The sequence below is a fragment of the Columba livia genome, chromosome 11 (assembly GCF_036013475.1).
Source record: "Columba livia isolate bColLiv1 breed racing homer chromosome 11, bColLiv1.pat.W.v2, whole genome shotgun sequence".
Taxonomy (NCBI): Eukaryota; Metazoa; Chordata; class Aves; order Columbiformes; family Columbidae; genus Columba; species Columba livia.
The window spans coordinates 12,917,566-12,937,032 of NC_088612.1; the positions used below are offsets into that span (position 1 = coordinate 12,917,566).

Consider the following 19,467-nt stretch of genomic DNA (forward strand, 5'->3'; position numbering starts at 1 on the left):
GAAACGGGGCCAAAATGGGGACATCCTTTTTATATATACATACATACATACATACATATACATATATGTATTAAACTATCAAAAAAAAAAAAAAAGAATGAAATGTAATTTACAGATTTGGGAGAGGAAGACAAGAGGGGAAGAGAGAAGGTTAACAAAACCTTAAAGAGACAAAGGAAATTGAAAGGAAAATCAGACATATTTCCCTTATCTTAAAAATTCCAACGTAAAATGTTTTGCTTAGATTTCAGTGTTTTGTTGCAGTGGTTTTGCAGCCAAAATGTTGCACTGCTATGCTACAATATAGATGCTGAACGTAAAATAGATTAATTGTTCCAGTTTGATGAAAAACAAATGGTAAGCAGATTTAATAATGTGTTTTTACCGAACCATTTATTTGTCAGTACCTCAGTGTCTCTGTGATAGGTAATTAACACATGCCATAAAATATTAAATTTCATTATATTTTTGAAAATTTAAGAATATACCACTACTTTAATTACAATTATTTCTACTTCAGCTAGTTACAAAATTATCGTTTCAACACTTAGTCCACACCCCTCCCCCCAAATTTCTGAATTTATACCATAGCTTTTTTAGCATACAGTTATTCTGGGATACATTTTAATTTCTGTGATTCTGTGCTAACGTCTTGGCTACTCTTCTTTAAAATTTACAGCTACATAATGTCAATATCTGGAGTTCTGGGACTGAAAGAAATGGGTTTTGGTCTTGTTGTGGTTTGGCTTGTGTGTGTTGGTGTGTGGGGTTTTTTGTTTGGTTGGTTTTGGTTTTTTTACTGGCCTCTCGTTACAGAAAAAAAAACACAGGTTTTTGAAGCAATTGCAGCGTTACATTCAGTCTAGCAAAGTCATAGAAAGATAGATAGATAGATAGATAGATAGATAGATAGATAGATAGATAGATAGATAGAATTCACTTTTAAAACATACATTCAAGAAGTTTTAGCATGTGAGGGTTGGTGAAGTTCAGATCTGTGTTCGGATGAAGACAGACAAGGTTTAATGGTTCAGCCCTGACAGTGTCTGAATGTGATCCCTTAACGGGGGCAGCATTCGCTGCAACAACCCACTGAGCAGGCAGGTCAGTTTCCTGATGGCTGAATTTGTGAGGTTAGACCTTTATTGACTGACGGACTCCTAAACAATTTTGAATAAAAATGCTAAAAATATCCAGAAAATTTATGCTTGCAGACCTTCTTTTCTTAGTTTCCAATACTGGTAATTCCCAAATGGAAAGAATCCTTAAACCTGAAATTAAAAATCTACTGAATTTATTACTCACATTTTCACAAAGAAATACCAAGGCAATAAATCCTGTAATAGATTGGATTGTCTTAAATACGCCTATAAACAACTTGCATAGGGTTTGAAAGTCTACCTTTTTTTTTTTTTAAATATCTGTTACCTTACACAACTATCACAGGTACTTCTTGTCCTCCAATTTTGTACAAGATTGTTTTGCTTCTGCCACATTACACAAGTTCATTTATTCTTAATAGAAACATCTAAATCCCATTTAACTGCGTATGACCCAATTAAAAAACAAAAGACAAAGCCCACTGCCAGTGTACCTTGGTTGTGCTTCCTTTAATGAACTTTTTGATTGAAGACAACAAGCCTGTCTCATTTTTCTGCGGTTTTCCTCCGCCCCCAGGTACGTTCTCCTCCGCCTCCGAGTGTTTCCTCTTTGCTCTCAGAGCCCGTTGCGTGTGGATTTGATTGGATTGCTGAGAAGCTTTCCGCGTTCTCAGCCTCATTTTCATGGGTACCACATATAAAGCTATAAAAGGAAAAAAACAAGCATACTTAGTCATTGAAGAAATGTATTAAGCTTCAAATCATGAATTCAAAAAATTATATAACACTGACAGCGTTCTGATGCATGGAGCTTTTACATCCATCTACATGGCTTCATTTAAATAGAAGAGAGGAGCTGTTTAAGTCGAAGTACAACATTGGCAGAAGAACAAATGACTATAATCTGGCCATGGATACATCTTAACCATTAGATCAATGAGGTGTTTGCACAGCCCTCCAACAAACAATGACCTGCTTTGAGGATGAGGAGGGCTGTCCTGCTGTCCCCAGCCCCAATAGCCTGGGCAGTCCCTCTCAGCCCTGTGTTCCCCACCAGACTTCATTTGAAGTCTCTACACTAAATCTGAGATGAGGCATAAAGCTGAATTTGTGTCGTGTTCACAGAAGAAGAAATCATAAATGAGGCTCTGCATTCAATCTGGCTGAGGAGCAACAGAAGAACTGAAGATTGATCTCCAATCCACCCATTTTTGGGAACAAGATTAGACCCCAGGAAGACTCATGCAAGGGCAATATTTATTAAAGGAGAGTAAAAGGTTGTTCCAGAGAATCCATCCTATTTATCTCCAACCTTCAACCAGACTGCTGCGATAGTCAAATTGGTGCCCAAATAGAACTGCTTTTCTGGATGGAGGGATGTGCCCTCTTCAGCTGAACAAAGCTCAGCCTTGGGTTGACTGGAATGAGACGACTCCTGTGCTTAAAATCACACGTGTACTGGGTCAGGAGCAAGAAATCCATCTGAGCTGTGATGCAAAGGAATGGCGGTAAGAGAGCAATAGGCATTTCCTAGCTGAAGTCATAACAAAAGACTTTTTTTGAAAATAAAAGCGTATGCCTATCGCAATAGGCATTACTATCTACTTTTCATTTTGCATGTATCTTATTGCTGCAGAGAGAGAACAAATAATCTATAATATTTAAAATATAAGTCATGTCACAACAGCTATTTTGTTTAGGAAAAGGCATCGGTGACAAGGATGTGATTTACAAACACAGAAATACTGTGAGAATTATTTTTAAAAACAGTGTACACAGCTGCATATGTTCATAGTTAGGTGAATTTCAACTTCAAATGAAAGGTGTTCTACTTAATGAAGAATAACAACTCCTGACATTATTTTCAGAAGACTTAGTAAAAAAAAGTACTCAACTCTTACTGTCAATAATGAAATATTTTATTTCTGTATAAAATATATGTTGAGTATATAAACATATAGACAAGTAAGATTCTTAATTCTCAATTACCTAGTTCAAAAATCTCTGAAATATAAGAGAGCTACACAGAACTAATTCAAGGTTTGATTGACAATGGATAACCACTTTCCTTGGGGAATTGGGAATACAGTAAATGAACACTAAAATAATGGGATTGAGTATAATCACAGATGTAAACTACATTCATTAAAGTGTGACTTTTTTAAAAACTAGAAAACATCCTGTAATGTGACTTGACAAAACAGCAGTCTCCGGAACTGCTCTGGTGAGCAATGGAAGCTGACTGCCATTTCCCAAGCAGGAATCAACCAGGACCATACTAAAAACAATGTGTGTGAAATGGAATCAGACAAAATTGTAAAATATTGAAAAAAGACTGACTCTAGTGAAATTCCAATTTGAGAAGGAAAATATTATTAAAATTTGCTATGCTGCAAGTTGCCTGATCTTTCTAGAACTGAAACAAATACTAGGCAGACAAAAGATGAACCAGTGTAATGTTTGTAAGTGGTGAGGAAATATTTATCCAGAGGAACCATTCGACTCATCTGTATACCATTGCCAGAGGCTTCTTTGGCTCACTGCACATCCTGGGTATCAAGCCTCGGGTTATAAATATCCCTGCTGGACTTAGCAACATTTACCTACAACCCTCTCAATGACAGAAGTTTACTTTCCTAATGCCAGATGCATTTGGCAGCGGACAGTTTTTATTTGAATTAAATTTGTGCTGCTCTTCTGAAACAAGCATAAACCAGATGACAATGCTTAGCACGCTCTCGCACTCAAAATAATCAAGTCTAAACATGCACCTGAATTTCCTTCCGCAAACCCGTGCGATGGGGGTTCCAACACGGCGGGCGGGCAGCAAGGAGCCCAACTAATGCCAGAGGAACGAGGATCTCACTCCGTCCCATTTTATCCTGGCCAGCCCTACAGGGAGATTTGGGGGGATTACACCATACAACCCTCAGCATGTTCTGTACTTCCAGCCTCTTTTCAGCAGGTTCTCTTTCAGGAACTTGCAGCTCAAAATCCTCTCTCTGTGCAAGACCATAATTCTTTCACATCATGGAAAGTTGATACTGAAGTATTACCGCAACACTGTGAACCCAAAGTTAACTAAATACATTAACAGCAAACATACTGAACATCTAAAGACTCAAGCCATGTTTCTGCACTATATACATCTACATGTCATATTTTAAACTCTCAGAAAACCCTTCTTGAATTCTTTCTATGTCTATAATAAACCCAGAAAGTGGAGGGAAAGAGAAAAAAAAAAAAAAAAAGAAAACCCTCATTCTTCAAAAAAGAAATACATGGCAAAGAGGGACTAAATGCAATTCTCATTAAACAATTTGTGAGACAGGAAAGTCAGAAATGAAGGAGCTACTCAAAGCAGCAGCTGAATAAGCCACAGCTGCAATAAATTCCCCATTTTCCTGAGTCCCCACACACCACATTGTCAGGCTGGCTACCCCTAAATACTGTTGTTATTCCATGGCACAGGTACAGTGTACCTACAGGAAAGAAATTCCTGTGAATGACTCATATTTCTAAATAAGAACCTACCTCCATGAAACGTTCAGTTAGGGATGATTTATTTTCCCTCCCCATATGGTACTACCATTTTATCTATTTTTCCCAAAACTATTAAAAGAAAAATTAGGTGAGGCACATATAATTACAGGGTTTAAGGCTTTTTGATACAGGAAAAAGTTTGAGATGGTAAAAGAACAATAGTGATGAACAACAGGAAGAAATAACTGACATGAAAATTTAAAATTATAGCGTTGAACGATTTCTACATTTTATTTGGCTCATAGTAATAACACCAAATTGCCACCACTGAAAACTCTCCATTCCAAGCCTGAACACCACAAGAGCTCCGGAGGACTAAGACAACCCAACACGCTTCAGGACCGTAACTTGGTGAGCAACAGGAACACATTAGGGGATTTTTTTGTTTTGTTTTGTTTTGTTCCTATCTCACCAGGTTCTCCAACATTCCATTGTGCTGCATGGGATCCTCCTGGATCTCCTTGCTGTGGCCTTGGGAGGGGACGGAGCTTCTCCTGGGAGGTGAGACGGGAAGAGAAGAGGAAAGGCCGAAACTTGTGCAGCTGTCTGGGGATCCTCAGCACTTCTGACACAACAGAGCTTCTGCTGCTTTAGATTGGATCAAGCTCCTACTGGGGACACAGGCCCTGATGACAGAGTATTTTTCCTCTGCTGCCACAGAACACCTCCCTTCCAAAGGGCAGAGTAAGCTAAAAAATGCTCCCTTCTCAGAACAACTATGCCCATACCCCAGGTTTCGCCAACATGGAGCTGACAGCCAGGAGTACGAAAAATTCATATTGCAAAACAACTCATACTAAAAAATTTTGTGAAATACATCTGATTTTAACAACCACAATATTCTTCCTGCATTGCTTCCACAGCACTTCTTGAAACATTTTTCACACAAAGCCAAGAAGACAGTAGATTTTTTTTACTTTAATAAAGTAAAATTTTGAGCAAAAGTGTCAATGCCTGTTGTTTATGTTTTAGATACAGACGGACACGTAACCAACGCACAAAGCTGTGAACTGTCACCAGATTTAAAAGCTGTGACAACTGCTGCCTGGGTTTGAACACGTGAGCTACTGGTGCAGGTTGGGTGTCCCACTGCCATCCGCTTGGATAGTGCACCTCACTGCTGAAAATGTGGTCATTCCATCCAAATATTTCTGGATGTGAAAGCTGGATCACAGTGGGCAGATCCACAGGAAAAATCATGGACAAATCATGGATGAATGGACAAATAATACCAGTCATATTTCATCAGCACATTTCATTACTGCAACGTGATGCAGACTTCAAGGATGAAGAACCGTCCCAACAAAAAGATATGTTCACTGAGCTGGCTGAAGTCTATACATGTGCTACTAGTGATGCCTTCAAGAAACCCAAGATCTTAAGCCAATGTACAAAGAAGCCAGAGTCACCACGAGAAAGGGACAAAAAGTTGAGAAGCCCATGCCTGCTGGGGAGAGAGGAATTTGGGACAAACAGTAGCCCTAGCATAATGATATACCTGTCTGGACTCACACCAAAGGCACAGAACATGACTTCTAGATAAAGTCTTTCATCCAGACAGGCCTTAAAGCACTTTAAAACGTCAAGGAAATGCTTTTTGTTAGTTCAAGGATGTTGAGACTTTTCCTTCTCAAAGACTCTTGGCCTTTCTTTAACCAACTTATTTTCCCTCCCTAGAAAATGACAGCAATTTCATGTTATTCCAGCTGATGTATTTAATATTTTGCAACATACCGTATTATTTGTTGCTCTTCTCGAATCTTCAAGCATGTTTTTCTGCAACTGCCTCCTAGAGAGACAACTAATAACTAGGAAACCATGATTCAAACAAGTCTGGAAGTAGTGCTAGTATACTGTAGGTAAAAGCAAAATAAAAACACAATGATTTATTAAACCAGCAAAACACACAACATGTACTATTCAAATGCTGGTGCTTGGTTATGAAATCTAGATAAATGTATAAAGAAACCACAAGTTTCATCAAAACAATAGCTGGCAGTTATGGCTATCAAAGATGCAATGCAAATAGCACCTCTCTGCACAGGAATACAGCGGAAGATTTGGCCAGGTTAGTTAAATGTAAATACGGTCAAGCAACTTGCACCTGTCTGTAGAAAAAGCACATACATGACACTAATTGTTTTACTGACCTTGTGTGCTTGATGAGTAGAACCTCTGTGTTAGGCCTGTGAGAAACTCTAGGCACCTTATCACCATGTCTGAGATTCCTGCCTTGTTGTGAGAAAGAGCGGGAGGCCGCGCCTGCCTGAAGCCTTGAAATACAGGCGAGCTCAGCAGGCCCAGGGAGGTAACTAAAATAAAACTTGCTCTTTTTAATGCATTTGTGGCCTCTGGCTCTTCTTCCTATGTGTGTGCATATGTGTACACACTCTCCATCTTCCTTGTTTTACTGCAAGCACCTTTTCTTCTTCTCCACATCTCCCAGGTTTCTAAGTCTGTTCAGTCTGAAAAAAAATCATGCTCAGCCCCCTGGGTTCAGTCCTTGTTTGAACCAGGATTCCTCAGGCTCACATTTGTAGTTCTGCCTCCCAAAGCTTAAGCATCTCCCCTAAAAGAAACACTTTCTTAGAAAGAGTTTGCCAAAGAATGGAGGTGCCTTCGTACAACTAGCCTTAACAGAAAATAGATTTTCTGTTACTATATTTTTCTGCTCTAGCAATCGTATTTCTAGGCACCATTGTTTTGCCATGGCCCTGCTAGTGAGGCTTTGTTTTGATTATACTATATCCATCTGGAACTGAAAGTTTATCCCCTCCCAGCCAAGATATTTTTCTCTTTTCAACTGAGGGTACACACTTATAATTAATTCAGTCTTTTCAGTTTGGGTCAGACTACTAACCAACAACAGCAAATGGAGAGCTGGCTTAATCACAGAAGAGTTCGCTCAGAACTGAACCCCAAAGTCTGCTGCCAAAGGAAGACACTATCTAGAATCTCTGGTGTTGCCAAGAATTTTACATTCCTCAGCTTCAGATATGGCAGAGCTCACCAGGAGCTGAGAGGTTCTGAAATAAAAGTTTGCAGTACTCAAGTCTGAGAGGAGCAGATAAGAAATTCCACTCGACCCAGCCCTATTCAGTCAGGTTCTGGAAGGGCCCAGCTGTCTTTAGACATATTAGGCTCTCCGGACATTCAATCCATGCTGCTGGGACAGGGGGAGCCTATTTTTGGAAGTCATCTCCCTCTGATTCCAACCCGTGCTACAGACAGGTTGCTGAACACTTCCTGAAGAGACCTGCCAGGATGTTGTCTGACCTCAAAAAAATCCTCATTAGCTACTTTCTTAATTGTTCAGCTCATCCATATTAGTTATCTTTTTAATTAAAAAAAACAAACAAACAAAACCCCAAACACACACACAAACAATCAAAAAATCAAGAAGATTAATAAGCCCAAGTAATTCTGTGTTGGGCTGTGGAAGCCATGGAGTAACTTACTAATAATTTTTGCAAGGTCTACACAGCCAAGAGAGTTGCATTTTGCTGAACTTCACCAGCAAACCTAATCTTGCTCTGCCTCACCATAATCTCCCTGTGGGATCAGAACCACAATCACATATTGCACAGGACTTTGTCAGGTTGCTATCTTTTAAAAGGCTAGATAACATTTTTGGCTGCTCCATTGGCCTTAAAAATAGCAGACTATTTTTATTGTAGGATAAAACCTCTTTAAATGATAATATGAGTCTTATTGTCCTGGAAAACATTCTTCCTTGGTGTACTATACAGCTTCAAAACCTTTAAAAATAGCTTAAGCTGTGCTCTTTGCCCTGTAAGGGGCTGCTATTATGCTCACACCTGGTTTCCTGATTTAAAAATGAAAAATAAGAAATCAACCAACGTGGCTGTTAAAAATGGGGAAAATGTCATCACAGTCAAGATTTTTATCAGTCACTGTCCATACAGGTTTTAAACAAAATATTTTCCATTACATATACATGCTGACTTAAACCTGATGTTTTCATAGCCCATTCTGGCCTATTTCTTGCAAAGAAAACTTCATTCTTACAAACTTCAGTCTCTGAGATTAATTTGCTAATTCGTGCATGAACCTGAGATAAAACTGATATGAAAATAAGTGCTAAAGTTTAAACAGCTTTACTAATTTGTGAGTGATATTATGTCTTTACTTATAAGCTTAAAAACATAATACTAAGACATTATGAATTTGAATGTCATTCAGTTTCAAAAACTTAACGGAAATGAGTTTCAGGTACCTGTCTGAGCCCATCACAACGAGGCTGTTTTACACACTTTGTTTTCTTTCATTATCTTTTTTTCCTATTTTATTTTGGGTGGAAAATCCACAAGAATAAAACAAACCTCATTGGCTACTCCATGCAAAGTTATAGGGAGTTTCTGGTCAATATACCAATAATATAAAGTATAATAAACACAAGTTGACAACAGCAACAAAAGTTTTGTGAGCCCAAACTGATCTGCATACACACTACAATGTTTCCATTCTTCTTTTATTCTACCCTGAATTTCACTCATGCCACAAGCTAATTGCCTCCAGTTCGGACTAACATATCCCTGTCAATTTAAAATGGGTGAGATGCAAGGAAATAATAACTTTATGGTGTTAAAGGCGCAGATACAGCTCTGTAAACAAGCAGGGAATTGCTCTGCTGAGTGAGGAGACACTGACTGTCTAGTGCCTTACTTGAGGAAGCTTATGCTGGACAAAAAGGTAGGAGCTATAGAACTATGTACACTACTGTGAGGGATGCTGAATGGTACAGGTTTACATTCTTTAAAAACCCATGCAAAATCTGCCGGCTTTGTGTGCCTGGCAACTCCAAGTCTGCGAGCAGGGAGGTTGCACCCCTGTCCCTTGGGGCAGGAATCCACATGCTGTGCCACTAAAGCCAGTGGGACGGGGGCAGCTGAAGCCCACGCACCTCCGCACTCCACCCACACATTTGTATCTATCTATTTTTAAACAGTGAAATCTGCAAGAACAAAAAGTACTAATATCACCTGTGAGCTTACATGGCGGTTGGATTTTTTTCAAATTATTCCCCAGTACCAGGAGTAAACCCCTCCACCAGGAATCCCACAGAATAAGGCGCGTGTCACCTTCCAAAGCAACGCAAGTCTTCTGGACAGTGTTTAGTTTATTACATTACAAACCAGTTACATTATAATTTGGGGGAATTTTCTAGATAATGAGAAGACCTGATTTAACTTTAATGCCAAACTTCATGCAAATTAACTTAAATATGACAGTTGTCACCTTTGTGCCTTCTACACATATGACAGAGCACACAATACTTTTCACTATAAACGCTGAAGAAACTATGTAGCAAAATCATGGAACAGTATTCTTGATACTTATAAAGGTGTTTCAAAAAGACGGACCCAATTTCGAAGCAGCATATTTCACGATGACAACATGTTACGATTACACAAAAAATTAAAAATAGTTTGATGAGCTATCAAGTTTTAGTAGCTTTTTATATAGGCTCATCCCTTTCAAGCGGTAAGAGGTTAATTCATAGGTGGTTCGCGTCTGCAGAGATACCATGATTTCAAATTGGGTCCATCAAATAATGGAAAACAGCCGGTAGAAGGGATGCTTTCTAATTTCCATACCTCCTTCCTCTGCATCCCTCCCAGCTCAGTAGCTACTTTTCCATGTGTGTTATGAGCGACTATATGTTTATGACAGCCTGTAGTTCTGTGATGTTTTCTCCAACAGTAAAGTCAATTTAAGGAGCTATTCATTCCTCCAGGACTGTGCCATTTGCTGCCTTTCAGCGTGTAGCTGCAAGACGTTAGTGTCTGCAGAGCAGGCGGCACAGGGAGCTCTTGCCTCCCACCCACACAGCTCCCTCGCCCGCACGCCAGGGTTTGCTGCTCCCCGCCTGGGGCTCCTTGACAGCCTCGTCCCATCTCATTGCTGCCAGAGCGCTGCACCCTCCCCCAGGCAGCTCTAGCACTCACCTCACCCCCCAGTTAGCTGTATTTTTAGGGCAGCTTAGTAAACTGAAATGTTTCAACACAGAATCACAAGCAATGAAATAAAAACATACAGCTCCTGGCAGGGGACAGGACAGATCCAGCAGTAACCCAGCGAGGCCGTGGGGTTGCAGTGCTGCACCCCAATCACCCACGGAAAACCATGTCAGCTAACACAACCACTTGGCTGGCACAGCATGGCTGGACCACGGTCACAGCACTCCCGGAATGCTGCTCACAACAGCCCACAGCAACACCTGGCAGAGGGCTGTTCCCTGCAGGCAGGACCAAGGGCTCACCCTGGTTTGGAGGAGGAGGACGTGTCCCCCACTTGCTCTCAGGGCCCCGGCACACACCCCAGACATTGCACTGACTGCCAGTGGGACTGTCGCAGCCAAGACACCATTCCAAGCTGCTGTGGAACCACAGCCTCAGCTCCTCCAGTATCAAACGTGAGGCTGTGGTTTTGGTTTGTTTGGTTTTTTTTGTTGATGTGATCACTGAAACTATTCAGGTTTAAAATGTTTCTTTTGTTTTCTGGTAAATTATTTTAACAAAGATCATCTGGGCAGAAATTTTTAAAGCAACAGTATCTTATGTCATGGGTTTCATTTGCTTATGTACTCTTTGATGGGCTGTATTCTTTAGCATAAACATTGGTAAGCTTTTTCTAGTGCAGTTGATTATTTTACAGCCTGGTTTCTAGAGAAAATAAGGCTTAGACAATTGCAGCGTCTGTGTGTCTTGTCAGTCCTCTGCTGTTAAATGGGGAACCCACTGACCAATACCAACCTGATTTCACAGAAGGAGAGAAATTTCAAACATACTAAGTTCCTACAAGTTCAAAATCAAAAGCTATGTAGGTAAAACAGACCCTTTTAGCATCTCCAATAAGCAAAAGACAGCTATAGCCCAGCCCTTACCCCACATCCACTCTGGCTACACACAGACACACTCCACCTTGTCTCCTTCCCTGCCTTACCTCTGGAAAAACGCTCAGCTCCTCAGCAGAACCACGGTGGGGAACAAACAACCCTGCGTTCTGCTTGCAGCTCAGGCAGTGAGCAAAGCTAGCGTGGGCACTGCTGGCACCGGGAGGGACAGCAAACAGGAACGACTCTGATGGGAGGTGGGGACACTCGAAACACTGGGGCTGGAGGGGCCGCAGGTATTACAGGAGCTGAGAGGGCCGGAAGGCACAAGAGAACATGAACCTGTGGGAAAACAGACCTTATCAATTCTGCCATTCAAGAAACAACATACAACTAAGTGGATTATTTTAATTTTGCGTTCATCAACAGAAGTTAGTTTTATAATCTCTTGTTGAACACAGAGGATAAACAAAGTCCAAACAGATTGGTTTAAACACCAACCTGCTGCAAAGTGAGCTAATTCAGCAGCCTGTGCACAGAGGCAGGTGAGGAGTGTCCATCGAGCCAGAGGGAAAGGAGCAGAGTTGAGTCCTGGAACTCAAGCAACAGGCGACATAGCATCTAGACATTCAGAAAACTCCCTACAGATGTTAGGTGATTTGCTTCTATCCTCTGATGGTTAACTGAAGGCTCTTAACCCTCCTTTACAGCCTTTTCACATCAGATTTGTCCCTTCTTCTGTCAACTCCCATGTATTTCTCACTCATTTCACAGGATCTTAACACCAACAAAATCTTAAAAGTGCACACCCTTCTATTCTGTCTTCTCGTAAGGCACAATGTGCTTTATCACTACTCTGCACCAGTTTTTTAGTTTGGATCTAGTACAAGCTTTGAACCAAATCTTGTCATCCCATGTACAGTGCTCCAGTTAACACAACAGAGCAGTCTCAGAGCAAACCGCTGGACTCCTCCGACTGAAGCTAAACTGGAAGATACACTTCAACCACTAAAAGACACGGGACTAGACTGAGCTGAAAGCTCCAGAAATGCAAACTACATGGGCATCAAGCCCTCAGTGCCAACAGACTCACCCTACAGGTCTGCTCCTATTGCACCGTGCAATTGCCCTTACAGACTGACAACACTGAGTAAGCTGATACAACAGTAGTGGGTTTATCAGCATGGTCACTTCAGTTTAAAAACAAAACTAAACCATCACACAAACAAAAGCCCTTTGACCTAGTAATTCTGACAAAGTTTCGGCTACCTGCAAATGCAGGCACTGAGCTTTTCACACACCCAGCGAACGGCATATTCACAGCTCCACATACTCCTGTAACATCCCCGCACCTAAACAGAAAGGGAACAGAAAAAACATTCGGACTAGAAAGAGCAAAAAGCAATCTTCTTGAAAGAGCTTTTTAATTTTGAAAGCATGGACCACTGATGACAAATGTTTATTTTCTAATCTTAAACTATTTTATGGTTTGGAACCCTGTTATGTTAATTGACTCAGGACATATTTATATTAACTATTAATGTTTGAGATTGACCATTATCAAGCATTTTCCAGGTATATAATAAACCAATCTACTATCTTCAAAAAAGTCCAACAGGGTAATTAAGCATGGCACCTCTTCACCTGAAACTGTATCTCTACAGACCATTTTTCAACTGAGCTCTCGAAGACTTTCTCTTCAGTGCTAGTAAGCTTTATCGGCCCTAAGCAACACAAAATTAAGGAACTCTAAATCCAGTAATTACAGTTGTTTAAGAATATCACTTCAGCTACATTCAAGTTTCTTCCAAATCTATATTTTTAAGAACATAAATTAAAAGTGTCAAGATTCCACTAACTTTCTTGTTTTTTTCCTTTAATTTTCATCAATTCTGTCTTGATAAGCAAAATAAACAAACTTTTCCAAGCATACATAATTGATTTAATTACAACTGCTTGTTCTTGACAAGAGTTCAAGGTCTCAAAGAAATTGAGCTAGGTAATTCAGTCAAATATACTATATTTAAGTCTAGCCTATACAAAGCCCATAAGTACCTTTAATGTTGTTGTAGATATTTCTGTTATTTATAAATTACCTCCTTTACTTCCTGTATGCTTTATTCCCCCCCTGAAAATAAATCTTAAAACTTTAGTGCATACTATGCTTTCCTTTGGCACACACAGCAATAACTATTGCCCGTGCTGCTGCTAATAACCAGCTTTCTCTTATCCTCTTTATTTCTTAACTTCCAACAGACACCCTTCTCCACCACGTCTCCGACACAAGCAGACCCACAGCCGGGACTGCAGCACAAGTGCAGTCACATTCAGCCACATTCTCCAAAGAGAATGAACCCAGCCCTCATCCTCATCTCTAGGGTTTCTTTCCCCCCAGGTGGTGGATTTCATGCAGGTGACCAGGCATCACATCGTAGCCCAAAGGCATTATTTCATAAAAAAGGAAACCTGCTGCACCTAAATGAGCTCCCCTAGGACAGGAAAATGAGAGACGTTCCTGGGAAAGGGAGAAAAGAGAAGCAACTCAGGTGATGTTATCTCATACAAGTAAGAGTATAGGAAAATGAAGTGAGGACAAAGGAGACTATAGAGACTAGCTGTTAGCTCGAGCCAGCCCACTCCTTCCTGAAATAGTGACTGCTTCAGAAACTCCAGCGAGGAGATGGAAATCACACAAGAGCAAGCCCAGAGGAAACTACAGTGGGTGAAGCCAAATCCCACCCCGGGGGTAAGAAATCAACATATCCGTATTGAACTCTGCTCCAGCACCTTCAGCCCCTGTGTACTAAGCAGAAGATACTGAGTACCCTTGCAGCTCTACCTAGCCTAAGGAAATATGTATCAGGCTGTGTCTAAACCAGAAGCTTTACCAGTACAATTCTACCTGTTAGAAATGCAAAAGCAAGGAGGAAATGCTATTTTTCCCTAGTCAGATATAACTGGGGTAACAAGCCTGCTAGTGAGTGTGAACGCAACCGGTGCTGGCAAAAGGAACCCCTTTGTGCAGGGATTTTACTGACTAGGCTGGTACTGCTGTGCCAGTAAAGTCCTTGTGGTATAGTCTAATCCTTAGATTGAATTACCTACCTTCCTCTAATTAGCACCTCCTAAAATATAGGGAGAATCAAAGTAATCATGTTTTAGAATGGCCTAAAGTAAACTGTTATGATTTAGACTATCAGTGTAGCTAAAGCTAAATTGCTCAGAACAACTGCTCTGATTTGATCTGAGTTATTGCTAATTTATTAACTTAAATTACCTATTCCTAAACACAGCCTAAATAAGAGCAGGTTCCTTTACTTTCATAGGAGGTTTCAAGGATGCTAACATGCCCTACAGCATCACCTTCCTAGCCTCGCTCTGCTGATAATGATAGTCCTGCTGTGTTGCCACTCTGAATGTTTTTTATATATATATATATATATAAAATAAAGTCATTTATCTATAGGTAAATTCTAATCAAAATGTTTCAGAATATTGCATTTTTTCCCTCCTACTTACATTTGGAATATTGGCAATGAATAGCAGGATATACTTTAAGCAAGCATGCATAGCTTATTTTTCAGATGTTGTGAAGTTAACAGCTCCTAAACTAAACTTATTTTCATGATACTGTTACATTTAATGTTACACTTAAGGTTACACTGTTACAATAAATATTATTAAGTCTAAACTAGAAGTGTTTCATGCCTTCTAACCAGATTCCTTACCCAAAAAGAAGAAATTCTGACTTCAGACAGGAGGTAGCACTGTTTGCGGTAACCTCAATTTCCATCAGCTCTTTTATGGGCAAGTCTGGCATCCACATCACTTAGTGGACAGAGGATCCTCATTAGATCTAATGCAACAGATCAGCGGTTTCCTAAATGTGGGGTGTAGAGTTATTTTTAGCTAGATGCATAGAAATCTGATTGATGGGGCTGGACTCTCAGAAACCTTTCCCCAAGGGGAGCTGTATTTTTTATGTCCCAATGCAGCAGAGATCAATGTGGTGCTGAGTTAATCCTGTCCAACCAGTGGTTTGCACATTTCCTTCCCACCAGTTTGTTCACAGATCTCTGTACAATGGCAACAACCAACCCCTCAGGTAGGGAAACTGAGGCAACAAAGGACGTAAGTCAGACCACACATCTGACAGTGCTGGCAAAGGTGAAAACGCACTTCAGGCTGATACTCAGCTCATCACTTTCTTATATCAGACTGGCCTGACAAGTGTTTTCCTTGGATCATGAGGTATGATGAAAGAACAACTTGTTTTCCATAGTTAAGAGGACTTTAATCAAAGTAATTACTGAAAGTGATCTGATTGAGAAGTAATCTATTTAGAAAAAGTTAAGACTGCCAAGTGGGAAGCTACTATTCACCCTCTGAAACTGATTGCTTTAGATGTGGATGATTTCACACTTAGGTTTTCAAGTGCTATTGAAGATGTCTTTACCTGTAAATGTAAAATATTTATTTTCCAAAAATACTAAATAATGGCCATCTAGGTAACTCAACATGTAAACATCATGTTATTCTGGCTTTCAAGTGTTTCAGCATATGTGAGTTTCTCCTCCAAGCAATCAGAAGAGAGACACTGCACTGCAACTAATGCTGCACTTGAGCAAATTAACCTGTTCAAAGCACTCCATAGGGCCTGCCACTGTCAAAATCCTGCCTGAGAGCTCCTTTTGAAATGAGCTTGTAAAGAGCTCACTGCTACCTCACAGGATCAGAGCAATTCAAATATTCTGCCCCCTAAAAATTGTAATCCATTATGAATCTGATTAATCAACTATACACTTATGGTGCATATTTGCATTTTCTGAGGACTTAACTGAGATGTATAAACATCAAATGAACTTTTCATATACAACAGATGAAAAACAATCTTCCATTTAAATTTAACAAGTGCTTGGTGCCAACACTTTAGTGGTAATGTAAGCTGCTAGCAAATGAAAGAATTTCATTCAGACATAGTCCTTTGCTTTCCGGGCTAATAAGAGAAAGAACCATCATATCTGATCTACTCAGAGTAATGAATCAGAATTTTCTGAGAGGGATGCTCCTGAGAAAGTACCGAATAAGGATGTAGTCCTGGGGGGGAGGGGAGGGACACCACAGGCTTTAAATCTGGGATAACTCTAACAGTCCTGTGCTGACATCACCCAAGTGCAAACACTGCAATACACAGACCTGGCTCCCCAGGGAGACTAGCCTGAAAACAAGTGGATAGGGAAGAGCTTGAACAGGGGCCGAATGGGGAAAAGTTGTAAACCCATAAACTGCAAAAGGCAATTTTGGAATTATACAATTACATTGGCTTCAGCTGGGATCTTGAAATTATCATGGTGATGTTCTGAAACTTCCAGTTATTCCTTCAAAAAGGCAAGAAGCTTCAGGCTTCTGTCAGAGTATACTTATGTCTAGAATGCACATTAATTTTAAATTTCTGCCAAATTCCAGTCCTGCTTTCACAGGACTCACAGAAAGGCTGAGGTTGGAAGGGAGCTCTGGAGGTCATCGTGTCCAACTTCCCTGCTCAAGCTTTTCTTGCAAACTCTTGCCAAAACAGTTCAGTTTGACTTTCAGTATTGGTTCTTACAAAAACGTGCAAGTCCTCCAAGTTATTACTCCACTTACACCTGTGAAAATGTTTATTCCATGGGAATGCCATATCTGCATAGAAAACTGTCAGAAGAGAAAACGTGATCCTTAAGGTTCTCTGAAAACACTACTTTTGTTACTGTCAACCTCAGCAGCATTACAAGTGATCAAAGAAAATAAAAGCCAATACAGTATGGAAAAAACTTTGTAAGATGAAGACTAAGTTTCCTTTTCAATTCAGTAGACTTTTTTTTTTTAACTGCTTAATGCTGTTCAGCCTGCAATAGTGTCACGTCAGCGTGCTGGGGAATGACCACAGTGGAAGGAGGTTATCAACACTTGGGATAGAAGTCTGAAGATGGAAAATTACCTTTAAATTATGAAAAAGCATGTACAGCTCCAGCATATGTGGAGTGTTTACAACTTTAGAAAAATGATCTAACTGAACCATTAAATCTCTGGGACAGACTGACAAGAGAATTTTTTCTTTAATGAAAAATCTTTCTCAGATGAAACAGGAATGTCAGCTTTAGTGCATACTCCACTGACTGGAACGGGATCAAGTCTTAACTAAGTTCTACACAATGTTTTCAGGGGAAAAGTGGAGAATGTTTTACGGAATTTAAGTCTGGATTTGGCTTGCATCCTAGAACATATATCTTGTTATGACTGCTGAAACACTTTCAAGTGGGCAAGTCACAAGTGTCATTGGAGCTATCCCCTCAACTGGAGTCACAACAGGCAAAACCTAAATACAAAGGCTTGAAATTGGAGGGGGAAGTGAGGGAGGGGCAAATAATCTTGGAAGCATATCTGTTATACAGAACTGTTCGCTTGTGCCTACAGCATGAAGTAGTTCCAACTTGTTTTCTGCGATTGTCACAGATCCAATGTTACTCTAGCTAAATCATAATCTCTTCCTGCCTCGGTTCATCCATGTGTAAACCTGGTTCGCTAACTCTTACCTTAATGTGTCATGGGGCTTAATTAATAACACTTAGGTCTTTTAAGTCCTCTACAAACATTAACTACTTCTTGTAACAACTCTCTGAGGTATTATTATCCCCGTTTTACTGATGGAGAAATGGCAAAAGAGGCTGCGACTTGCCCAAGGCAACAGAGTAATAGTTATACTTAGAGATCCTCTTCACGGACTACTGTGTTGCACAGTAGAAACTTATCAAGAAAGGCCAAGTCAATAAATACAATATCAAAATTACATTTAAAAGTGCACCATAAGCAGCTGGAAGACTATGACAAACCTCTACCAGAAACAATAGGCTCGGGATCAAAACAAGTGCTATAATCATTTCGAAGAGGAAGAAATATCCTTGGCTGATCTAAGCTAGAGCTCACCAAAACAAGCACAAAGAAATAATAAGACCTGTCCTCTCATGTGCTCCTAAGTACCATAAAATTGAGCAACAGGCTTGTACAGTACTCTTTAGTAACACAGAAGCAAGCAGATAATCAATGTGGTATGCAACGTGCTAATACCTCATGCCGCGTTCCCAGGATTGACAGGGAATGCCAATAACGGGCTGAGATGGCCCCGGTCTTGCCCGGTACCGGGCAGTACAGCGCGGCCACCTTCCCCCCTCCCGCCCTCACAGGTGACAGCAGACAAAGTTGGTGCCATTCCCCTCTGCCCAGCCGCGCTGACATCCTTCGCACAGCCCTTCCCGCCCGGGATCCCTGCCCGCAGCCTACGGCGTCGCGCCGGTGCCCGGTACCCACCGGGGAGGCAGCGGGGCGGCACCCCCGCCCTGGTCCCCCCCGGAGCCGGTGACAAGCACATCCAACACTGCCACTCCGGCGCAGCGACAACAACAGCCAGCAACAGGCGCGTCCTGCGCGGCGCTCGGCGGGAGCAGCGCCGGGCACGGCCCGCCCGTGTGCGGCAGGGGCCGGGATGCCGCCTGCACAGCTACGCCCCCTGAGCCGCCCGGGCCGGGACGCGCCCCCGCCGCGCACAGCGCAGCCCCCGCGGCGCCACCGCCGCCCGGGCCGCGGGACAGGACGGGGCGGGCGGGACGGGGGGCGGCGGGCGCCCGGGCGGAGGAGACTCACCGCAGGCCTCGGCCTAGAGGGGGAGGCGGGGGGTGTCCGCGCGGGAGTGACAGCCGCGCCGCCCGCTCCGCCGGGGGCAGGGCTGGCCCGGGCGGGCTGCGCCCCCGCTCCGGCGCGGCCGGGGCTGGCTGGCCTCCGCGGCCGGTGAGGGGAGGTGAGCGGGGAGGGACGAGGTGTCTTCGCACGCGGCGGGGCGCGGAGCCCGGCGGGAAGGGACGGGGGGCGCAGGGCCCGCCGCGGGGCAGGCCCTGAGGGGAGGCTCCCGCCGGTCACTCCGGAGCGGCCACCCCT

At 41.8% G+C, this 19,467-nt stretch overlaps 1 protein-coding gene across 4 annotated transcripts in view; it reads right to left on the reverse strand.

Moving 5' to 3' along the window:
• CTDSPL2 (CTD small phosphatase like 2) overlaps positions 1–19,467 on the reverse strand; it is a 41,229-nt gene that overhangs the window by 20,424 nt on the left and 1,338 nt on the right. For 2 of the 4 annotated variants that reach the window (XM_065076855.1, XM_065076853.1), the window contains exon 2: positions 1,595–1,803. In XM_065076855.1, the coding sequence (XP_064932927.1) occupies positions 1,595–1,786 (192 nt within the window). In that variant the 5' untranslated portion in view covers positions 1,787–1,803. Of the gene's footprint in view, positions 1–1,594; positions 1,804–11,609; positions 11,842–12,768; positions 12,787–19,467 lie in introns of those variants that run through there. The other 2 variants (XM_065076854.1, XM_065076852.1) reach the window with 2 other exon arrangements.